The sequence below is a fragment of the Leuresthes tenuis genome, unplaced genomic scaffold (genome assembly GCF_036924035.1).
Source record: "Leuresthes tenuis unplaced genomic scaffold, fLeuTen1.0.hap1 SCAF_12, whole genome shotgun sequence".
Taxonomy (NCBI): Eukaryota; Metazoa; Chordata; class Actinopteri; order Atheriniformes; family Atherinopsidae; genus Leuresthes; species Leuresthes tenuis.
Window position 1 is genome coordinate 28969766 of NW_027325366.1, and position 21504 is coordinate 28991269.

Consider the following 21504-nt stretch of genomic DNA (forward strand, 5'->3'; position numbering starts at 1 on the left):
AGCAGAAACTGTGACTAAGCATAAAACTTGGTAGTCCGTGATGATGTATATTTTACTAACCTTAATCTTACATTAATTCGAACTCCTAAGCATAACCACTGGCAGGAGTTGGAGCAAAGAAGCTTTTCTTGTAATTCTGGGAAGAAGAAAAAGGGAGCAGACAAAGGAAAAGGTTGAACAGAAGGGAAGTTAAACCAACAATCTCTCACTTCGAGGTCAGGGACTTAGTTTGCCACCCCATCCTCCCTCCATGTCAGGTATTTCTTTTGTCCTAGTCAAGAACAGCAACTACTGACATCGACTTGAATAAAAAACTTGCATTGATAGTTCAGATAGATAAGATGAGATGAGAAGGTTAGACCAAGAAAATGATTCTTGGTGTCTCACTTTGTTTGTTCTGCCTGCCTGACCCAAAAGAACAGAACACACTGGTGCTGAATGATAAGCGTGAAACCAGGCACTGACATTATTTTCTGTTATAACCCCCTACACTGGCATGCCATGTGTTAGCACTCTGTGATGTGCCATTTGGCATAACTTCTCAACAGGGTCCTGTTTTTAGCTGCTGGGTCCTGCAGCTCTCCTTTTATAGTGCTTTTTTAGTTTTAAAAAAAGTTTTTATTTCCCGTTTTTATAGCAGCGAGGTCAAGGAATAACAAGAGTTATATATATCCTTATGAAATCCACCAGAAATCTTGTTCTTCAGGTAAATCGAGTATAAGTATGGTGCATCCATTCAGAAGTTGAAACAAATTTCTCAGTGTGGCTGAAAACTTTTATGGTGTACAAATGGCTTTTGTAATGTAATGAGATTCATTTAACTTTGGTTCTCTAAACCAATTAGTCCAGTTTTTAAACAGAGAGAATTGTTAGGCCCCTCTGATGGTGAAATGCATTATGCATTGGAATATAAAATTCCCTCAGCCCTTTGATGTGTCTTTATGTGGTCTCTGAGCTGTGCTTCATGAATGTAGATAAAACAGACGATCTTATCTGTGAGCAGTTTTACCTTCCTCTGTTTCTCACCAGCTCAACATTTTGCAATGAATGCTGATAACTGGTGGGAATAATTCAGTAAGTTCTTGTCGAGTAGATTTATTCCACAGCAGCACAAACAGCACAAATTACTGAACTTCTGAAAAGCAAAACAACCAGATAAAACAGTTTTATAAAATGTGAGTGCTTTCATGAAGCTTACCAGGAAATAAGTGAGAGAACTGGTAGAAAACCTAAGCCTTTACACAAACTGTCAGCAATGGGCAGGTTTGTTCAAAATGATCAGTTAGGCACTGACTTAGCTTTCTCACAGGTCTGGGGATATGTTAAGGGAGATGATTACTTCCACAAAGGGGTTCCATGTGTCCTGGAACAACCTGGAAGAGCAAGAAAGTGACAGTCTGAGTTTAAGCTTTAGATTATAAAGAATCTCTTCTTTTCAGTGGCGGGCAGGTAAGTTTCCAACCGATGAAGATCAGTCTTATGGTTTGCAAAGTTTGTGAGAGCCTACCTCATTGCAACAGTCTGGTTAGTGTCAGGAGGGATGCTGAAAATGACTGATACCGGATTTGGAGGGATGGCGGTGACAACGAAATTAGCTATTTCATTTATGTAGTACACTTTATTATATGTAAACTAAATGTGCTGAACAGAGACAAATTAGGAGAGAATCAGATACAAAACAAAATTACACGTGAAAATGTGGTACAGTTTCACATAAATACAATCACACACACATCGTTATTATTGGTACACTTGTGAACAGGAATGTTTTGAGTTTAGTTTTGAATGTAGACATATTTGTTATGGACCTTAGATCAGCTTGTATTTGTTCCAGAGATCTGGACCACAATAACTGAGAGTACCCTGAGCAGATCTGAATTTAATTCTGGGAACAACTAAAATACCAGAATCTGATGACCTGATTGGGTCATACGCAGTGTGCAACTTAGAGTGATGACGTGACTGTAAGCTTTGCTTATGCTATCAGAAACATTCTGGCAAAAAGTTTCCAATTTGGGGCAAGACCAAAATATCTAAATGGGATAGTTTGCAAGCATCACAAACTTGAGGGTAAATTTAGCATTTGTATGGTTTATTTAGCCATGGGCACGCTCTTACGGACATGATAAACATTTTACTTGCTGAACCGACATATTTTTCACTGTGAGGCAATGACAGAGTCATGAAATGTAAGTGAAACACTAAACTTCTAAACTAAACTTGGCATAAGGAGCAACACACAGAAAACAAAGTTGATGATCTGACACTGAACAAAGGGAACCTGGAATTAGATTTGCATTAAAAACGTGAGGCAATCAGCAAAATAGGACCTTGTGTGAATGACGAACAGGAGTAAACTCAACAGAATGCAAAAGGTAGTATGCTTTACAGAACAAAACAGGAAGTAAAACTAACTAAGATGCAAAGAGAACATCAGTTTGGGTCGTGACCAGCAGACAGTGTGTAGTCTGAACCTGCATTAGATTGGTTTGTCATCTGCTTTGTATGATCTGTTAATCTTAAACACAGGATGACAATAACTCGTGTAAGCAAACAAAGAGAAAAGAAAGTACACAGAATACAATGGTTCTGTGTAACATCGGTTATCCCCACATGTTTGAGTATATGATGTATCAATTACAGATTAGATTCCTGACTCAGTCACTCAACCCTAGTAGATGCAGGTGAACCGAACAGTAAGATGTTAACAGAGAATATATGATAGGTGTTCATTTAAATCGGGGTCAGAGAGCTCATTGGAAGCAAATAGAAAACGGGAACAGACAGATGTGTGTCAGCTGTGAGCTATTATTAATCCAGCAGGGAAGTAAGGGTGGCTGATCCCAACAAAACAAAGACAATGTGTACAATGTGTTCACATATTTCTTATATAACATAAACACTTCTAAAGAAGGATTTCTGCATCACAGCTTTCCAGTCTGTGTGCGTGAGAGTGGATGTGGCCAGTGACCTTTTTTGTTTGTTTTTTAAAAAAGAATCCCTTTGAAAGTCAGTCATAGGGCCAGAATGTGATCCTGTTTGGTCTCCTTGTTCCACTCCTGATGTTGTAATAACTCTGGGATCTTAGGGAAGCATTTTCTGCTTCACTGAAAAACATTTACGACTTAGATGATGATTAAAATGATGTGGAGAATCCCTGTGGTTCTAAACATTACGCTTTCCCTGCTCCACTTCAAAGAGTCCAACTTCCATGCTGCTGAGCACAGAATCCATAATGCAGCAGTCAGCAGTGGTACTATATCAATAGATGAACATTTAAAAGGTTACAGTTTGGACAGATACTGTAAAAAAACAAACATTATCATCACTCAATGTTCAAGAGTTAACAGGGGGTGTTACCTGACAATGACCCAGATGTTTCATTGTCTCTCACAGCATTTACATTAAACTACAACAGAGATGCATCAGTTAAATAGCTTTATTTTTGTCAGTTGAATTCTGTCAAATCACAGAATTATTTCCCCAAAACAAAAGACAATATATATAGACAAAATTAACAGGAAATAAAAAAGATTTGTGCATGGTAACAGCTTCAGTTTGGGGGAGGGTGTTTAAAATAAACCAATTAAAGAAGAGAAGAAGCGCATACCGTCTCAAATATCACCTTCCTCTCACCATCACGTCCTGCCCAGCTAGTGTCATGGAAAAATAAGTTGTGCAATAGAAAACCTTACTTTCATGCTGATGAAGACGAGCTCTGTATTTTCTTTATTTTCGGGCCACCCAACACCACTTTAAAATGATTCAATCAGGAAGTCTGTGTTTCGTATCCAACAATGTCTGAATGTTTAAATCAAGCTATCATGTCTAATCAACCTAAACTCAGTACTTTTTAGTGTTTAACTTTAACTATAGTTTGCAATGCCTTACGCATTAAGTTTGTGAACAGTGAAGTGAAAATGGAAGGGAGCAGCATTTTAAGATGAAGTCACTTAAAACATCGGAGGTTAGGTGGCACTGTGTCCCTCTTTGGAGATGTTTTCGTGACTTGCAGTATCGGTTATCATGCCACAGTATGGCAGGTCAGCAGATGGTTGTAATTTTCACATCATTATTGTATGAGGCAACCATTGTTTAAACTGTTTAAATCATTGTAGCATTTTGGAATTATTGACAAAACTTTGATTGGTACCAACAAATGTTTTCCTTTTGCAAAGCGGTAAATGGGCAGATGTCAATAAAAAAGCGAATTTGCTGAAACATCAGTTAACATGTTAATGTAACAGCAGTTACATTTCAGGATAATCAAAATAGCAGTTTTATCTTATAAGTTTGGGAATCTGCATTGTGACAAACCTAAATTTTGTCTGTGCAGACACATGTAGACATCTTGAAACCACATGGATACTCGGCACTATGAGCTTGCTGACTTTATGTGCCACAGAGGTAACGAGGGCCCTTGTTCCATGCACTTTCTGTACTGTATTCCACAACCTAGGTCTATTCCTGTTAAACACTCACACACTCTGTTTTCTTTTATGGTCATTTTGGTTGCAACAATGTGAATTTGTGGAATGTGTCTGTATAATCAAATCCCTGATTGTAATATATATAGAAGCACTCGTGTCCACTGTTTATGTGCAGGTCTGCAGCAGCCCACATCCATCCTGAAGAATGATCAAGTCCAAAGCCATGTGTGCAACTCTGGGAGGCTATACTCGAACAAAGCAGTGTTTTGGGCTACTTTGCTGACTTCATTGACTTTGCTAATAAAATTAGTTGGTTTGTTTAGCACATATGTTATTGTGTGAACATTGGACACAAAAATTGGCTTAAAAAGCAGCACAATATATTGCCAATATTAGGACTTACTGTAACAGTGTGTAGGCTGATGTAGAGATGTCTTGTGGCGCACTTGCAGCCAACTGAGCGACACCCTCCTCATTCTCTCTTTCCAAATGTGTAGGAAAAGCTGTGATGACTAAAACTTTGAAGAACGATTGGTTTTCTTTTGTCCCTTTTTGGCACAGGGCACAGACCCATTTCGCTTCTAATTCATGACTTATGTTCAGTTGGTCTGAAAACTTCAATTTTTAATTTCAAGAACCCAATTTTTAAAAAAAGAAAAAAAAAAGTATATATCAAAAAGATTGTTTCCAGGGTGTGAGGGGTCAGAGATGACTTTTACTGCACATTTCCTCAATCTCCTCGAGGGAGGGCAGGGGGGCATCTTCCTACAGTTCTTACAGTTTTACAGTCAATTTCAAGAGATGTGTGCAATACTGCTGTCCAAAATTTGGAGCAAACAGCTGAATCCCTACAATGTTGTCCATTGTTTCTGGTTGCATGTCTAACACATTTCTTAGTTTTGCATGATCAACCAAAAAGAATAATCTGACATCTTAGAAAGGTAAAATTGGACTAAAAGACAAACCCAAAGATAGAACTTCATACATGACAATACAAAAATCTAAGCTTTTTTTTGTCACACATATACACAGTTAATGTTTTTAAGCTTGTTTACCACATGTTCAAGGAATATTCAAAATTAAATATTAATAATATTTGGACTGAGTCCAGTAGATTTCCACAGGAACACACACTCAGCCCCAACACCTGTGAACATCCAGGGAATAGGCAGTGAGGTGGTAAAATCTTGTATTTACCTTAACAAGAGACTGGACTAGACTAATAACTGAGTAGACTCTATCTACTCAGAAGACTCAGGGCCTTCAGAGTGCAGGTGCTGCTAAGGACCTTTTGCAACACTGTAGTGACATCAGCATTTCAAATGCGGACAGTAAGAAGCTGGATAAAGTGATCAAGAAGGCCAGCTCTGTCCTGGGATGCCCCCTTGATACAGTAGGTGATGAGTGAGAGATGTGAGAACAAAATTCTCATCCCCAGGGATGGACAAGCTTCACCCTCAGGTGACCAGGACGGTCTGAGATCACTAACCAGCTCCTTCACCTCAAATGTGTGAAGGAGAAGTATCGCAAGTCCTTTGTTCTGGCTGCAGTAAGACTGTACAATCAGCTCTGCTCCCAGCCCTGAACTATACTCAAACTCATTCACTGACTGCACTTTACAGAGTTACATAATGTTTATATATGTTGTGTATATACTGTTTATATCCATTCTGTGTATATACAAGATACTGTCGTCACTCTGTACTGTTTATGTACACACCATACAGTCTGCTATATATTACTGTCCACACATGCTGCTCATATTCTTGTAATAACTCCTTGTATATATTATAGTGTCCTTAAGGCTTTCTATATTGTTTCCCATTTGCCTATTCCCTGTTATAATGTATCTGATGCTGCAATAATGTGAATCTCCTCACTGTGGGACTAATAAAGGTTAATCTTATCTTATCTTATATCCTCAGTGCTCAATGCCTCAGGTTACGTCTTTGGGGAGTTTTAGATCAGATGAAAGGCAAGTGGAAAGTTGGCAGTGACATGTTAATCCACATCTAATAGACAAAGAGTTCCTGCTGCAAGACTGTTGACTCATCTTCTCACTGTGAATCAGTGTATTTACACATTTGTGCCTGTATGTGTGAGGAAATAAGTTTGTTTCTCTGGGTACTTTATTTTCCTACTTATTGGGATTATACTGTATTTCAATCAAACAATATAACGTAGATTTTTGTTTTCCAAAGAAGATGACTGACTTTGTTTTATACTAATATATGAAAAAGATTACATGTTTTCTGTTTCTCTGATTGGGGGGGGAAAAAAGAAGAAATAGTTGAACATCCCATCATCATTAACATCCCAAGGGAAGAGTTTTGTATTGCAGTGTTAGCTAAGTCATAAACCACCACTGGCTAAACTAGAAGAAGATTGGTCAGTGGGATTAGATTGACAGCCGGCCTAACAGAAGATATGAGCAGCTGCAATATCACCTGCAATATTTACATATGCAGGGTTAAGTAGCTGCTGAATATGGATCATTTAAGGGTACATCTCTGTGCTTTTGGCATTTCTGATCAATTTCAGCAGTTTGCCGGATAGATAATAATGATAAAAATCATGTATAACACGAGATTATCAAATTCTGAGAAATACAATCAAAGTCACATAACTACTCTTAAAAATAAGAGTATATGGCAGGCACGGATATGTATGATGGTGGGAATAAAAAAAAGGGTGCAAACAAATCCTGGTGAAGTAAAAACAAGATTTTAGAGCACAACACAGGTTACTCATAGATTGTCTGTGATGCTTTGTTTTCATGGTTTAATTGGCTGAAAGAAGGACAATGACATTCAGTTACTGAATAATCTTTTGGTGCATTGTTATCTGAAGCAGCTCCTGGCCTTTTGCAAAGTAACTGAATTAATGATTAAGCCTAATTGATTTAAAAACAGCACCTTTTCATCTTATTTGATGTGAGAGTTGAGCGGCTGCATAAAGTCTTCTCCAGAACATTTCCAAAGATTCACAGTGGATTTAAAGTCTGGACTGGAGTCGTTTTTGACTGATATCTCATGCTTCCCGAACCACATTTTCACAATTTGAGCCTGATGAATCATGGGTTTACCATCTTGGAATATGCCCCTACCATCAGGGAACAAATACCCTTTTGATGGAAAACCTGGACTCATTTTTTTTTTTTTTCTATTCCTGCAGAGTTGGATCTTTATGGCCCTAAACAAATTGAAACCAGTTGGTTTTCTTAGGTCAGACCTTTATGTTCTCCATGAAACATTGCCTCAATTTCACAAGAAGTTCGATCACTATCATTTAAGATTTTTCTGAAACCACTTTTCTTCCTTGATGTTAACGGTCAAACATTATCTTTCCAGGTTGTGTTGGAGAGATTTCACCCAATTTTCAAAGTTTCAGCCACCCCTAATGCGATCCTTTCAGAAAAAGAATAATACCTTTTCTACGTTCTTCTAACATGGTTGTTTAAGGAACGAGGGGCCACTCAGTGCAACAGTTAGAGTTAAATATCTTTTTGTGCTGAAACATATTCATCTTCGCAGTACTTTTTCAATAGGAGGCTTTTACTTATTTGCTTGACTTTCTTTGGCAAGGCATTGTAATTTTGACTGTTCCAAAATACACACAGATGTCTGTGTAGGTCTGTGCAGTTCATTTGTGTGCGCTCCTCTCACTGAGCTGCTGAAAGTGCATTTAAAATGCTGTCAGCATTTCAGCTGACTGACAGCTTTAATTGCTTCACACTGCAGAAGCAGAGTGAGGGAAATAAATGCTCACAGATTTGCAATAACGTCCCTAAGCGAGAGAAAAAAGAAAATCATAAGTTAACTAATCAAGAATGCAGCAGAGAAGCCAAAGATCAGAAGTTGAGTTCTCATGTTAAGGCCAAGGTGAGACTGTCTGTGACTCATAAACCATTGTGTAAGAAATTATCAAGCTCCTAAAACCCAGCTGATCTCCATTTCCACATCTGTTTTCTATGAAGTCCTTTAATGATCCTGATGAATTTCTTAGTATTTCTGACATATCTGTTGACTGGAAAAATGTGACTCTGAAACTGAGGTGAGGTGATGAGATGAAGATAAGATGTCTCACAGTGTTGGACTTCATGAAACCACAGGAATACTTTACTTATTTTTACAGTTTTGCCCTCACATGAATGACCTTTTGGATACAAGAATTCTCGTCTGCCTTCTCTCTTTGAGAGATCAACAAAAAACGTGCACACAGATGATCCTTTTTTCATTCCTGCATCTCTTTGAGAGTGGCTCCATTTAAAAGCGTCTTCAAACAGCATTGAATGGAGGTGCAAAAAACAATTAGATTAATACATAATCATAATAGTCATAATATCCAGAGGATTTATTGTGGCAAAAATAGCAATTTTCCACTTTGTGCTGTTGAAGAACAGTTCAAAACAGACACCTTTCATGTATTAATGACTTTTATACATTTCTGCCAAGTGGGAGATTAACAGAAGTGTGCACAATAGCTGTGTCTAATACCTGCAAAGCCAGCAGAAAGTAGCTATCAAATGAGACTGCAGAAAAAAATGCATCAAAAGCAGATGTTGTTTCACATCCAAATAACCAAGACTATGAGTTTGCAATTGAATAGACTTGGAATAGACTGTTGGGGACGACTCGGTGTCCCCCTGTAAGCACTGAACTGGGGAGAGGGAGTTCTAGGGATCACTGCTTAGACTGTTACCCCGACTTAGATAAGCAGTAGAGAATACAGTAAATTAATGGAGGGAAGTTTATCAGTATAAGGTTCACCAGCTCGCTTATAGTTTCCCTTCACCTGAATTTGTTTTTAATAAGGTTAAAGGGCTACATCTGCCAGAAAGTGGTTGAAAAGCTGTCTGATTCCAAAACATTTCTCTTGGAAAAACAATGTGAGAATTGGATCTTATGATTTTGACTCTGCAAATTTCCTTTTGGGACACCAAAGCTCCATATCGACCATCAATAAATATATTCAAGGAATTATTTTTACCCTTTTTCCTTTATTATTGTCAGCTTCATACATCAGAAATGTTTTTGCTTCATTCCCAGATTCTAAATGAATCACACCAAAGTTCACTTGACACTTGACTCATTACAAATAGTCAGTAAAGTGTAAAACAACTGAATTTTATGTAAGGTTGAAGGTATTATTGTAAAAAAGGATGTTTAATATCATAAAGGGCTGCATGCAGAAATATATGCACTTTTGTATGTTAACAGCTTTAAGGCATTTTGAAGTCATTGTGCTGTATACAATTCATTCCTATTCATTTACCGTCAGTGTAACCACACAAACATGGTATGAAAGACAATATTCCTCTCTTAACCCTGTAAAACATTCATTAAATCACTTTGTTTTGAAAAATTAGAAGCAAACAGCTTGAATTTGACAACTTTTAATGTTTTCCGTGGAGGATGTTAAAACCTCATTAGCAGTTTTTTACAACGCCAATGGTAACATCTGATGCAGCTGATAAATATACGTTTTAGTTGTTTCTTTTCCTTTGAAATTTAGCACCTGAAGCACTTACAGGATTCTACTACTGTAGTACCATATACTAGCATGCATATATCATGCATGTGTGTTTGCTTTTGCAAAATAACAAGTTTCCAAAGCCCCAAAAAACCCTGAACATTCAGTTTGTATTTTTCACTTTATCCACTGAGGCTTTGAAAGAACTCCATGTGCCTAAGGGCTGAAGAATTCCCCCAGCAGTGAAAGTGCGTATTCCTTCACATTAAGTCAAAATATGACAATCAGCGGTGAGTGTATTTGACTCCAAACACTCATCAAACATCATACCTACCTTTTGTCTCCTGTTCTGTAGCCTCATTTCAGAGGCGTTAAGCTTACTGACAGGGTTAATATGTAACAGAAAAGTGCATCTACTGTTAGTTTCTTTGTTTTCTCTGCATGTGTCTTTGTCTGTGGGGTTTTATGTGTTATAGATAACAGACTAATAACGTTTCCTCTTCATCCCTCTTTATCTCCTCTCCCTCCCGCTGACTCTAGATATTTATCTCTGCCGCTCATCTATTAGTAAGTCTCCTCATCTTCACCCCTGTCTTATCTCCGTTTTGTTGCATGTCTTAATGCTGCACAAGCACATCAGCCGGTGTGCTCCTTTCCTATTTACTGTCTCTTGTAGTTTGTTGGCGGGGAGACATTTTTACCATTACCAACAGCAGGAACAGACTAATACATTTTGTTTTTAAAAACTTGCCCTTTTCATCCAAATCCAACCTTTTTAAACTGTTTTTTTGTTTATTACTTTACTGAGGTTTCTGTCAGTAATTTACTGAATATGAATCTACAAAACATCTTATGCATGCACCAAACACTTGCGTGTACAGTAGAAAAGATCAAACACTGTCTCTTTGTGCTGTCACTGTTTGTTCAAAATCTGTCCCATCATTTTCAGCCAGTTCAGGTTCGTTTTTCATTTTGAGCATTTCTCTCGTGTTGTCAGTATTATGGGTAAAGGCAGCATCACTGAAAACTTGGACTGTCAGTGTTGACCGTTGATTCAGGTTAAAGCTGAGAGATGTTCAGCGGTGGGGAGGAAGATCTTTCCTACGTCCCTTTCCTTTTCGTGAGGTTTCCCCCTCTCATGTTCTTCTTTAATGACAAAAAAAAACCACCTACTGAACAAACTAATAAATAGTTTTATCTTATTGTTATTTTCCATCTCAAGGGCTTACTGTATGCAGTCGAGAGGTCAAGCTTCAGTTAATTAAACCAGACGAGAACTCAGTCTAAATCCCCATTTGTATTAGTATGCAGTTCTGTGGCCAAGGTCTTGGTTAATCGATCTATCAATAAAGTCTTAATGGACTTTTAAAATACTGTAATTCCTATAAGCTACAGCCAGGAAACAAATGGAAAGAAACGTAAAACGATGGGGCTTGAAAGGAGTGTACAGTCAGTCAGCTGGAAAGAGAATGAAAGAGAGTAAATGATGGAGAGTGTAAGAGACACTTGGAGACTCAGCAAGTGAACAAGGGAGACAGTAATTACTCTTGTGACTGAGAGGGAGCATAAGGGAGCTGGAGAAAGAAAATGAGTTAGAGGGACAGGCTCCAAAGAGGAGACTCAATCCAACTCTGGACACTTTATGATGCAGTTCTAAAGGGGAAAAGAATTCAAAACAATTGAATTATAAAACAATTACAGAAAAGAAGGCAAGATTTGAATTCAAAGACATAAGTGATTGAAATCGATCTGTTCTTCAATTCCAACTATTCTTCTTCTTCTTCTTCTTCTATTCCAGGGTGATGGTTACTTCATAAACCAAAGTGCAGTCACTAAAGTTTACTCAGCAGGCAATGATCTTGGTCTTTTGGCATTATATATCTTAGATGGAGAGAAGTTTATGTACCTCTGCAGTTTAATCCAGAAGGCTTCTGCCAGCGAACCTTTATGGCCGTAAAACTTTTCCTCATGGAAGTCTCTGTAGCTCACCAAGTGGGGCTTGTGCCCCATATACAGAAAGTAAAGTCCTTGCTGCAGCCGGCCAGAGTTTTCCATTAGAGCCTCCATTTTATGGAACTCTGTGCCCAGTGAGCTAGGCACAGGAAGTCCATAACAACCTTCAAATCCTTCATTAAATGCTTCCCTCTTTGTGAAAGCCTCTGGAAAGATCCATTATGTTAATCAGAGGTTTTTATGTTATTAGTAGTTTTATGAACATCCTTCTGATCCAACTCCCCTTATCCCTTCTTGTAAAGCACTTTGTGATATTGGTGGGAGCTGCTACACAAACAGCGCTTCGTGTATTTTTTCTTTGTTATTGCTGCTACAGCAGTACTTGTCAGTTTTATACGTACACGTAGTTTCAACAGTAATGTTGGTCATTATTATTAAATTGAAAAAAATTAATGGAAAAAAACGTAATTTCCCTTTAGGATAAATGAAGTATTCATTCTCTTCATATCATCATAGGTTTAAATCAGTTTATTTTACACATTTTCACTGCATGAATACCTGCCTCTTATGTCAATATCAAAATACAATTACTGTAATGGGCTAATTTAATTATCAAAAATATATTAAGAAAACAGTGTAATGACACGCAACCACAGTGAATTCTACAATGAAATTAAGGTTAACTTGAGATGATGTCTCTCAATTAATTGAACGATTAAAACTGCAGTTGTTACTTTCACATTCACCAATTAGACACAACATTAATACCACCTCCTTATTGTGGTATACATTCATCTCATGGCAACAAAACAGCGCGGATGCGTCAGGCATGAACAAGGGGACCTCTGGGGTCGTCTTGTGGTGTGTGGGTCCTGCCGGTTGCAGAGTTGACTTTAGTTAAGTTTAACAGAAGAATGCTGTGTAACCACATCTGTGTTACACACATCTCCTGTCAGTGGTTGTTGTTGTGGCTGATGAGTGTGTTTATTTCTTCACAAATCAATAAATGTATGACAGTAAAACCTAGAGTTTATCAACAACATATAATTATTGCAATTGCAGTATGCTTCCCCAATCACCTAGAATGCCAAGAGGGCTCCTTCTCTGCTGTGAAAAGTAAGCAAAAGCACTTTAAATTGTTCTTCTTCATGTATCTAGCTTCTCGCACAAAGAAAAGTAATTATGACAGTCAGCCTGGCATTGTAAGAGCAGAGGCAAAGAGGGAAAAAAATATCCATTTACCTACTTCAACCCCTGACACATCTGTCATTGTAAAGAGTCAATTATGGACTGCTGAAAAGAAAAGAAAATCAAAAACACACACAATTTATTGCAATTAGAGATACACATTCAAGACAATGAACAAACAAATCTAAAGCTGCATTAACTAAAAGTCTGTATGATTATATCAATCTTTTTTCAGAAAACACACAGTGATGAAAAAGAGATGGCTGTCACATCAGTGAACAGATGAAACCTCCATTATGTATGCCTGAGTCAGAAAGAAAAACAAGCAGAAGAAAATGAGCCAGAGAGACACAGATAGAGCAAAAGTTTTATTATTCTCATTATGACTATATTAACAACTGTTTCGATGAAGAGGCTCCTGGAGCATGGAACTGCTTTTTCTTCACATGGATGAAATGAAGAGAAAACATTCGCAGCACATTGGAGCAACACAAAATGTGATTTTTACGGAGCCAATAAAGCTAAAAACAACGATTGCTGTTGCTTATTGAACAATCTGCTACAGGTCCCAGACAGTCGCAACCGCTATTTAAATACAGACTTAAATGGACAAGTAATGGCTTGTTGTTAATCAGAGTGGAGTATGAGTATTGACATTACTCGAGTAAAGGTTCTCTGTTTTGATACCCTAATAAAGACGCCCATAGTCAAGGTCTGTCAGTGAGTTATCTACGTGAGCACCAGTGTCCCTGTTGTGTTAGCCTGGTCACAGTCATAGTTACCCTCAAGGCAGCTCAGTTTTTAAAATTTGCACCTGAACAAACACTCAAATGCAGCCTGTCACAGCTCTGCAAGTGTGAGGCCAAAAGAAGCAACTTATGGACATGAGACACTTGGGAGGGACCAGAGGAAGAGCTTAAAAGTTTAGATAACAGCCTTCTTAACTGAAATGTCTACCAGTGATGACCTGAAAATGAGGTAGAATAATGTTCTCCAGGTTTGGCAAACTTAAGAAAAAGAATTGGCTGCTTTCGTAAGTAGAAAGACATTGATTTTATGATGTATACATACTGCACGAGTAACAAAAAGCCTTAAATAATGATGATGTTCATTTAGCTGCAAAACCATCAAAAAATATAACCAGTGTTGCAGTTGTCCCCATAATACGGTTTCACACGATGTACTACAGTGTTTTTCTGACAACTCTACGAGGAAACAGAACCCTCTCTTTAAGAAGACTTAGAGACAGAGACAGCACAAACAGTTGACTCATCGACTGAGAGTCGGAGGAGCATGAGAGATATTGGAAAGTGTTTCCAACCATCTGTTTTTAAACACATTTTTATTCTGAAGAGGCAGCTGAAAAAAAATCTGAGGCATAAAAAGCTACTGTTTATCAACCCACTTCGGCTGATATAAAGAACTATTTTCTGAAAATCTGAAATCACAGATTACTGAGAGATATTAGCAGTGCAGCGTCACATTTAAAATAAAGCATGACAGAATTTTAGAAGCTTAGCTTAATGGAATTTCGAAGTCTTACCATATAAAATTACTGGCATTTACGCTATTTGTTTATTGCATGTGTGAAGATTATACGTTAGGGCTCCAAACTAACGTTCAGAGCCAGCAGCCATGACATGAGCTCCTGCTGGATCTTGATGAGCTGACACCATAAAGATTACCTCCAATTGCCAACCAGAAAATCTCATCTACGCCACTCCAACACAGAACAGGACAGAGGTCTGTTTACAGTTTTACGAGGGAATCTGGATTTATTTTTGTAATTTTATCTTTGCAGAAGTAACTCATCCTAGAAGTCTGTGGATATGTTTAGTGGGAACTTAGTGGGAGCAAGTTTGACCTTTTATTGTTGAATCATGGATTCAACACCAATTCAATTAGCTGAATCGACATAGAAAAAAGAAACATTGGCTGGTTCCAAGAGTGGCGCCACCTTAGCAATTTTTGCATCAAGGCATAACTTCAGAATGATAACTGAAGGCAAGTCAGAGCAACATGAAGGAGCATATTGCTGTAATATGTTGTAAAACACGAGCTCTGTGGGCAAACCAAACTGAACTACATCGGAAATGTGGTTGTTGAGGAACAAGTGCCGTTCACCAGAAACACTACAGAGCGGGTGGACAGGTGGGGATCGTAAATAAATGATGATGTACATGAAGAACATCAGTCAAGCTTCCAGGGATGAAATTTCAAACTTGTGTGGAGCTCACAGTGTCTGCTTTCATGTGAACACCAGCTATGGTCCTTTTTTCACTGAGCACAATATGCACAAAATGTGATATGTTATCTATTCCGAAGAATTACTGATAAACCCCGATTTTACACAACCCTGGGTTGCTTTGGTGCAAGAGCAGATGAGACCTTGTGTGTGTGTGTGTGTGTGTGTGTCTGGGTTTGATGTTTAAATGAGGACCATAAGGTGGACAAATGAAAACATCATTCCTGCATGACAAACTCGGAACATCTGTGAAATACAGTGTTGGTGATGTCGAGGTTTTGGTGTGTTTTGCATTTGACCTGGACAGCTTGCAGTCCTCAACGGAAGTGTGAATTCTGAAAATTGTCTCTGAATTTTGAAGGACAAAGTCAGGACAAATGTTTTTAAAGTGAATCTTTTGAGAAGGTGGGTCAAGCAACAAAACATTCACCCTGAGCACACAGCTCTTTCTACCAAAGAACAGTCGAGGAACAGGCTTTGTGAAGGGAAATATCCAACAATAACCCAACAGAGAGGTTGTAGAAGGACCCAAAGCTTGCAGATAAAGTTAATCTGAACAGAGAATGGACGAAAAATCTTCCAGACAGATGGGCGGTGAAGAACAATCTCAGGTTATTTTTTGTGATGGAAATAACACACTACAATTATAAGGTCAAAGAAAGATTCAAAGGAAAGAAAAAAAATGGCACCTATAGCATGTCCTCACCACTGTAGAAGGCACCTAACTCAAAACCCCCGCCCGTGCACGTCACTGTTGTTGAAGAGACCAAGTATTAGTGGCACAGGGAAGTCACACCAGATATTTAACGCAAAGGTTTGCATAGCTTTTCTTATCAGCTGATATGTAATATTTGTTCATTTCCCTTAATAAATAAGTGTCTTAGTTTTGACTTGATTCTTTTAAAGGAACACCAGAGAGTTTGAAAAAATCTTTGTTCTTTAGCTCCCCCTATAGCTGAGGGATGTAACAGCCCCTGTGAGCCCTGCACATGTACAGCCAAACACAGGAATTTGTTTTCATGTTGATGAGGCCACAAAGACGCTATCAAAAGTCCACAAACATGTCAAATGGCCGTAAAGCAAAATGGTGAAGGGCTGGAAACCAAAGCAGTGTACTGTGTTATCTCAGCCTCAGGGCACTCTAAATTAGTCAGAAGCACATCATTTTAAGGTTCACCAACTTGTCTGGTGTCATTTTAGGAGATTCTAGATGTTTTTTTTGTTTTGTTTTGTTTTCTGGATTGCTTGCTTTTGTATTTACTGGACACTTGTTTACATTCAAACTACCAGGACTGATGTGTTCAGTCATACTGTAGCTGAGTATGGTCATGCCTATAAAAGCTTTAGAAATCAAAGTGATCCGGACGAGAGGACTTGAAGGTTCAGAAAAAAGGGGACTGGAAAACAGAAAAAGGCACAATGGGAAAGAGAACAAGAGACGCTTGAGGGGAGAGGAAGAGCGAGCCAATACGGTACGAGGGAGAGAGACCCTGAGAGCCAACAGAGAGAGAGAGAGAGAGAGAGAGCAGGAGATCCCCGCTGAGTGAAAGAGAGGCTGAGTGTGAGAAGCAGCAAGAGGAGAGTTGAAGCAGAGATGCACTCGGCTCCTAGTCACCACCGAAGACGGCTCAACTTCACGACCTGAAAACCACATGAAACCTTTTCAGTCTGCTGATGGTTGATAAAGAGACAGGGTGTTCATCCCCTTCCTACTTCTTTTTGCTCCTTTTTTTTAGTTGTTCTTGAAAAGTAGCAAGGCATGGAAGTATACCAAGCGGGAAATGAGAAGGTTTGTGAAAGAACGTGATCTGTGCTGGTTCTTGGAAGATGTGGATGGAGAGTGACTGACATTTTCCACTGAGAGCTTATGCAAGCAAGAGTGGGGAAAAAATATTACTGGAATATTAGGATCTCTGGAGGACTGACATTGTTTTTTCTTAAAAGGGATTAGTGGAGTATTCTCAAAGGACTCTCTTCACACAAACTGACGTGAATGTGTGAAGGAAAAAGGAGAGGAGAAAGTTAGTGACACGTGGACACACATGTCAAATAGCATCATGCTCATCATCCATCTCTGTCAGCTGCAGACGCAGCCTCTCAGGTGCAGGGATGAGTTGAAATGAGAAGGCAAGGGCGGCCAAGGATTTTCACACACATATGACAACACACACTATCTAATTAAACCAGTGAAGGTCTGCATTTTTTGGAAACTGAAAGTTTAAAATTTCTTGAGGATTTTTGTCAAACCGACCAGAATTAAAATATAGAGGCGCTTGTTTCCTCGTCCTCTGTAAGGCTCTTGTGCTTAAATGGAAGCAGACCAGCTGGGAAACTGGTTCGACCAGGAGATGAAATTCAGATATTTTAAATCCCAGACTTCACATAGACCCAACATATCTAACATGAGTGCTGCTTTAACAAACCAAGACTTTAAGGATGATAAACCTGAACTGGTCATTGCTCCACTTTAAAACGGATTCTTTAATCAGAAGTTAAGAGTTTTTTTTTTGTTTTTTGGGGGTTTTTTTTGGTGAAAACTTGAGTCACAATCAGTCCAGTGTTTGGTTTTGAATATTGCGAGCAACTGGAGCTCTTCTGTTTTTTGTTTGTTTGCTGTTCCAAGGCCATAGGTGATGATAGTAACAGAGCAATTAATTATTTATCCACATTGCCTTGTGCTTTGAGATGAAACGGCTGCTCTTTTTGTTGCGTTAATATCAGCACTGCTATTTTTAATTCCCCTTGTGGGGCTCATCTGTTGAACCTGAGTTTGAGGCTTCAGATTCCCCAGAGGTGATGGAGTTAATCAATGATGTGTTGTATTGAATTATGGTTTATAACTCAAGGGATAACAAGTGATGTATTTATTCTATTCACCTGGACAAAGATAACAGAACACAGGTAAATGATGATCAATATTTCCACGTTCTCACCCTACTCCGACTCATTTCCCTGGCAGCAGTCCAGCAGCAGAGACATTTATCATCAGTGTTACTGAGCTGGCATCATGAACCTGCGAGGAGGTAACATGTCAGAGTTGATCTCCAACACTGTCAGGGTTGTTACTGTGTTGGAGTCCAACCCCTGGCCTTCATCTGGCCTGGAGGACAATAATACAACAAACCTGGGTTGTCAACGGAGCGACATGGCCCACAACTGGTCGCACCATAACGGAGGAGTTTACAGCTCTCAGTGTCCTACCTTAGAGCAGCCGAAGAACTGGGCAGCTCTGCTGATTTTAGCTGTCATCGCTGTCACAGTGATGGGAAACATTCTGGTGATCCTGGCAGTGTCCCTGGAGAAGAAACTGCAAAATGCCACAAACTATTTCCTGATGTCACTGGCAGTAGCTGACATGCTCCTCGGCATCTTGGTCATGCCCGTTTCCATGGTGACCATTCTCTACGGTAAGCATCCAGAGTCACTCACACTGGGCTTTCTTAAGTTGACATTTGGTGTGTTGCTCACTGGAATCCATCTCAAATCCACAGGTATTTTTTGTTTTTTAATCAATTGATTCATGTCTTTACTCACTCTGCAGACGAGGTTTATATTTGTGGCAACGTCAAGGGAAGAAATATCAACTAAATCATTTAGATCATTGCTCTGGAACTGTTTTGCAGCAACCTAAGCCTGAACAGTCATGTCAGAATTCATGCATGACTCTGTGGTGGCGGTGGAGGACAGATGGAGAGCAGCAGTGAAGGAGGTGTTCAGTGCTGTTGTTGACAATGATGTGTTTATTTGGTGATTCTGTTCTGTGCTGATTCAGTGGAAAAAGAAAGTGGCACAACAGACGTCTGTGCAGAGTTGAATGAAAGATCCCACAGGGGCCTGTTGCTGCATCATTAATGAGTTTCCAGATACTCCCACAGGTTATACTGTGTATATAAGCAGTCATGGCTTGATGATGATTAGATTTTGGAGCCTGGGGGGCTCCACGTGCCCTATAACCTCCAAGTTCACTGTACATATGGACCACACAGCAGACTACATTTTTTTCAGCTTCATTATTTGCCCCAAAGCCACTCAATTCTACATCTGTGGTGGATTGTTTGCCAGTTTATGATCATTTGATCAAATTTGAGGGTGTAGCAGTACTTCGCTGTGTGGATACTGCATGTATTCCCCTCTGGAAAGTTAAATATACCAGCTTGTCATACCATGACCTACTCACTTCATTCACAACTTGCATAAATACAAATATAAAGCTTACACATAGCACTTTTGCTCTCTCACCAATGATTAGTGTGAGGTAGAGAGAGACAAATCTCCAGAAGGTGACAAAACTACTGACTTAAGATTAAAAAAAAAAAAAAAGTAAATAGAAATTTTACTCAGAAGACTCTTGAGTGTTGTGTTAAATTGTTTGGTTATTATTACTGTTGGCAGCATTCTGCTGCTGTAGCTGGTTACAAACATTTATTTGCTTGGAAACAACAGTGAAATATTGTGTGCGTCTTATCAATATACCACACTGTCACTGGATCAGCTTAGTTTAGAATGTCAGCAGAGAGTAGGTGAGAAAAACTGTACAACAAAACACTAATTAAAAGTCGCCCACCAGCATCCATAGGTCACCCAACTTTTAATTCCCAGTTAGAGAAGCACTTGAGCAGCTGACAGCCTATAGTATAGTTATACAAAACAAGACTTAAAGGTGTTAAAGGTGCGATATGTATAATTACATCAGACATTGTTCAACACAGAAATGCAACGCACCACTGATGGTGCCTCTGTCCTGTGTTCGGGTCTAATATCCTTCCAAGTGTCAAAAGTCTTTGATTTTTACTTAAGTCATCATCTGGAGCAGGTTTGAATCAGAAAGCAGCAGCAGCAGCACAGTTTCATCAGGAACATGTCATCATATATTACAGTGTGGAGGCATTCAAATCATTTGAAATGACAGCAGGCAGCACAGGCTTAAACTTTAAGCGTGACAGTGCCGACATCAGCATTACTGTCAGACTCAAACTGTCGAAAACTCAAATCAGAAGACTTTGATCTTACAACTCTGAGGAACAAGATTATGTAAAAGTACGATTTAAACACTACAATTATCAAGCCTGATCAGACTTGGTTGAGACTTGGAGCGTGTGCTATTGAAGAACTTATAGCACTTATAGAACCTATAGAGCACCATTGGCCTTAGTGAAGGATGCATTCTGTGTTCACTAGTTTTTGCAGGTATTTGGAGGTATTTGGAGATCAGTATTTATTGAGCCTTTCGGGTCCAGATCCAAGGGCCAGTGTGTTCGGCTAATTTATTTTTTAAAAAGGCCACAAAAAGGCCCAAAATGACCACAGCTTGACTAAGAGTTGACTTTTTCAGTCTGAGGGTTATTAACGTGTCTGTCCCCACTGGCTCGCTGTCTCATGATCCATCTGTGACATCCAGACAAACGGCACCTCCAGAACCTTTGTACCTGCCCTCTTCTCTTATGTGAGCACACCTGTCATTCTCCTGGAGGATCAGGTGGCTTTGGATTATAGCGGCGGGAAGCTGCCCGTTTCCTCTGCTCCTGCTCATTCTGTGTGTTGAGCTCTCTGAAACCATTCTACCACACACACATCCTTCATTGTTGCTCCTCTCTCACCGATCCTCACTCCCTCACCTCTCTGTGAGCCACTGCTCACATAAGAAGCTTTAAAACCGAAGTGGCAAATTCATTTGCATGAGAAGCAGCGCAGTAAATTAGTAAGAATGAACAGCGCTTCCAAAAGAACGACCTCTAGTGCTTATTACTCGCTTTCCCCCGCTGTTTTATGAGAAGACAAAAGAACTCATTAGCCACACCAAACAAGACAAACACACACTACAATTATTTTCTCACACTCTTGCATGGATTTCAGATGTGTTCACTAATTCAGAAAGCAAACTACTTCGTTACGGAGTGAGAGGTCATGCTGATCAGAGAGATGAGTGATCTAAAAAAATAAACTCAGATTACCGTGACAGATGTCAAAAAGAGGGAAATGACGATATGAAGCTGTGATAGGTATTTAACTATTAATGGAGTCACTAATAAGGTTATGGGAGCACACGTTATGTGCATGAAGTAATGGTGAGATCAAAGCAAAAAATGTGGGCTTCACAAAATGTCTTGTGAATATGTAACCTGCTTCTCCCAATAAGTAACAGAACATCATGTCTTTAGTTGCAGGAGTGCCTGATAATGAATGACAGCTCAATGAAATTGCATAACATATGAGTGG

The 21504-nt window shown here is 39.1% G+C and overlaps 1 protein-coding gene across 1 annotated transcript in view; it reads left to right on the forward strand.

Moving 5' to 3' along the window:
* The first annotated feature begins 18051 nt into the window (after positions 1-18051).
* The window catches only part of htr2aa (5-hydroxytryptamine (serotonin) receptor 2A, genome duplicate a), a 51885-nt gene continuing 48432 nt past the window's right edge, over positions 18052-21504 (forward strand). Inside the window, exon 1 of the mRNA XM_072397403.1 lies at positions 18052-18695. Coding sequence (XP_072253504.1) covers positions 18296-18695 — 400 coding nt within the window. The 5' untranslated portion in view covers positions 18052-18295. The remainder of the gene's footprint in view (positions 18696-21504) is intronic.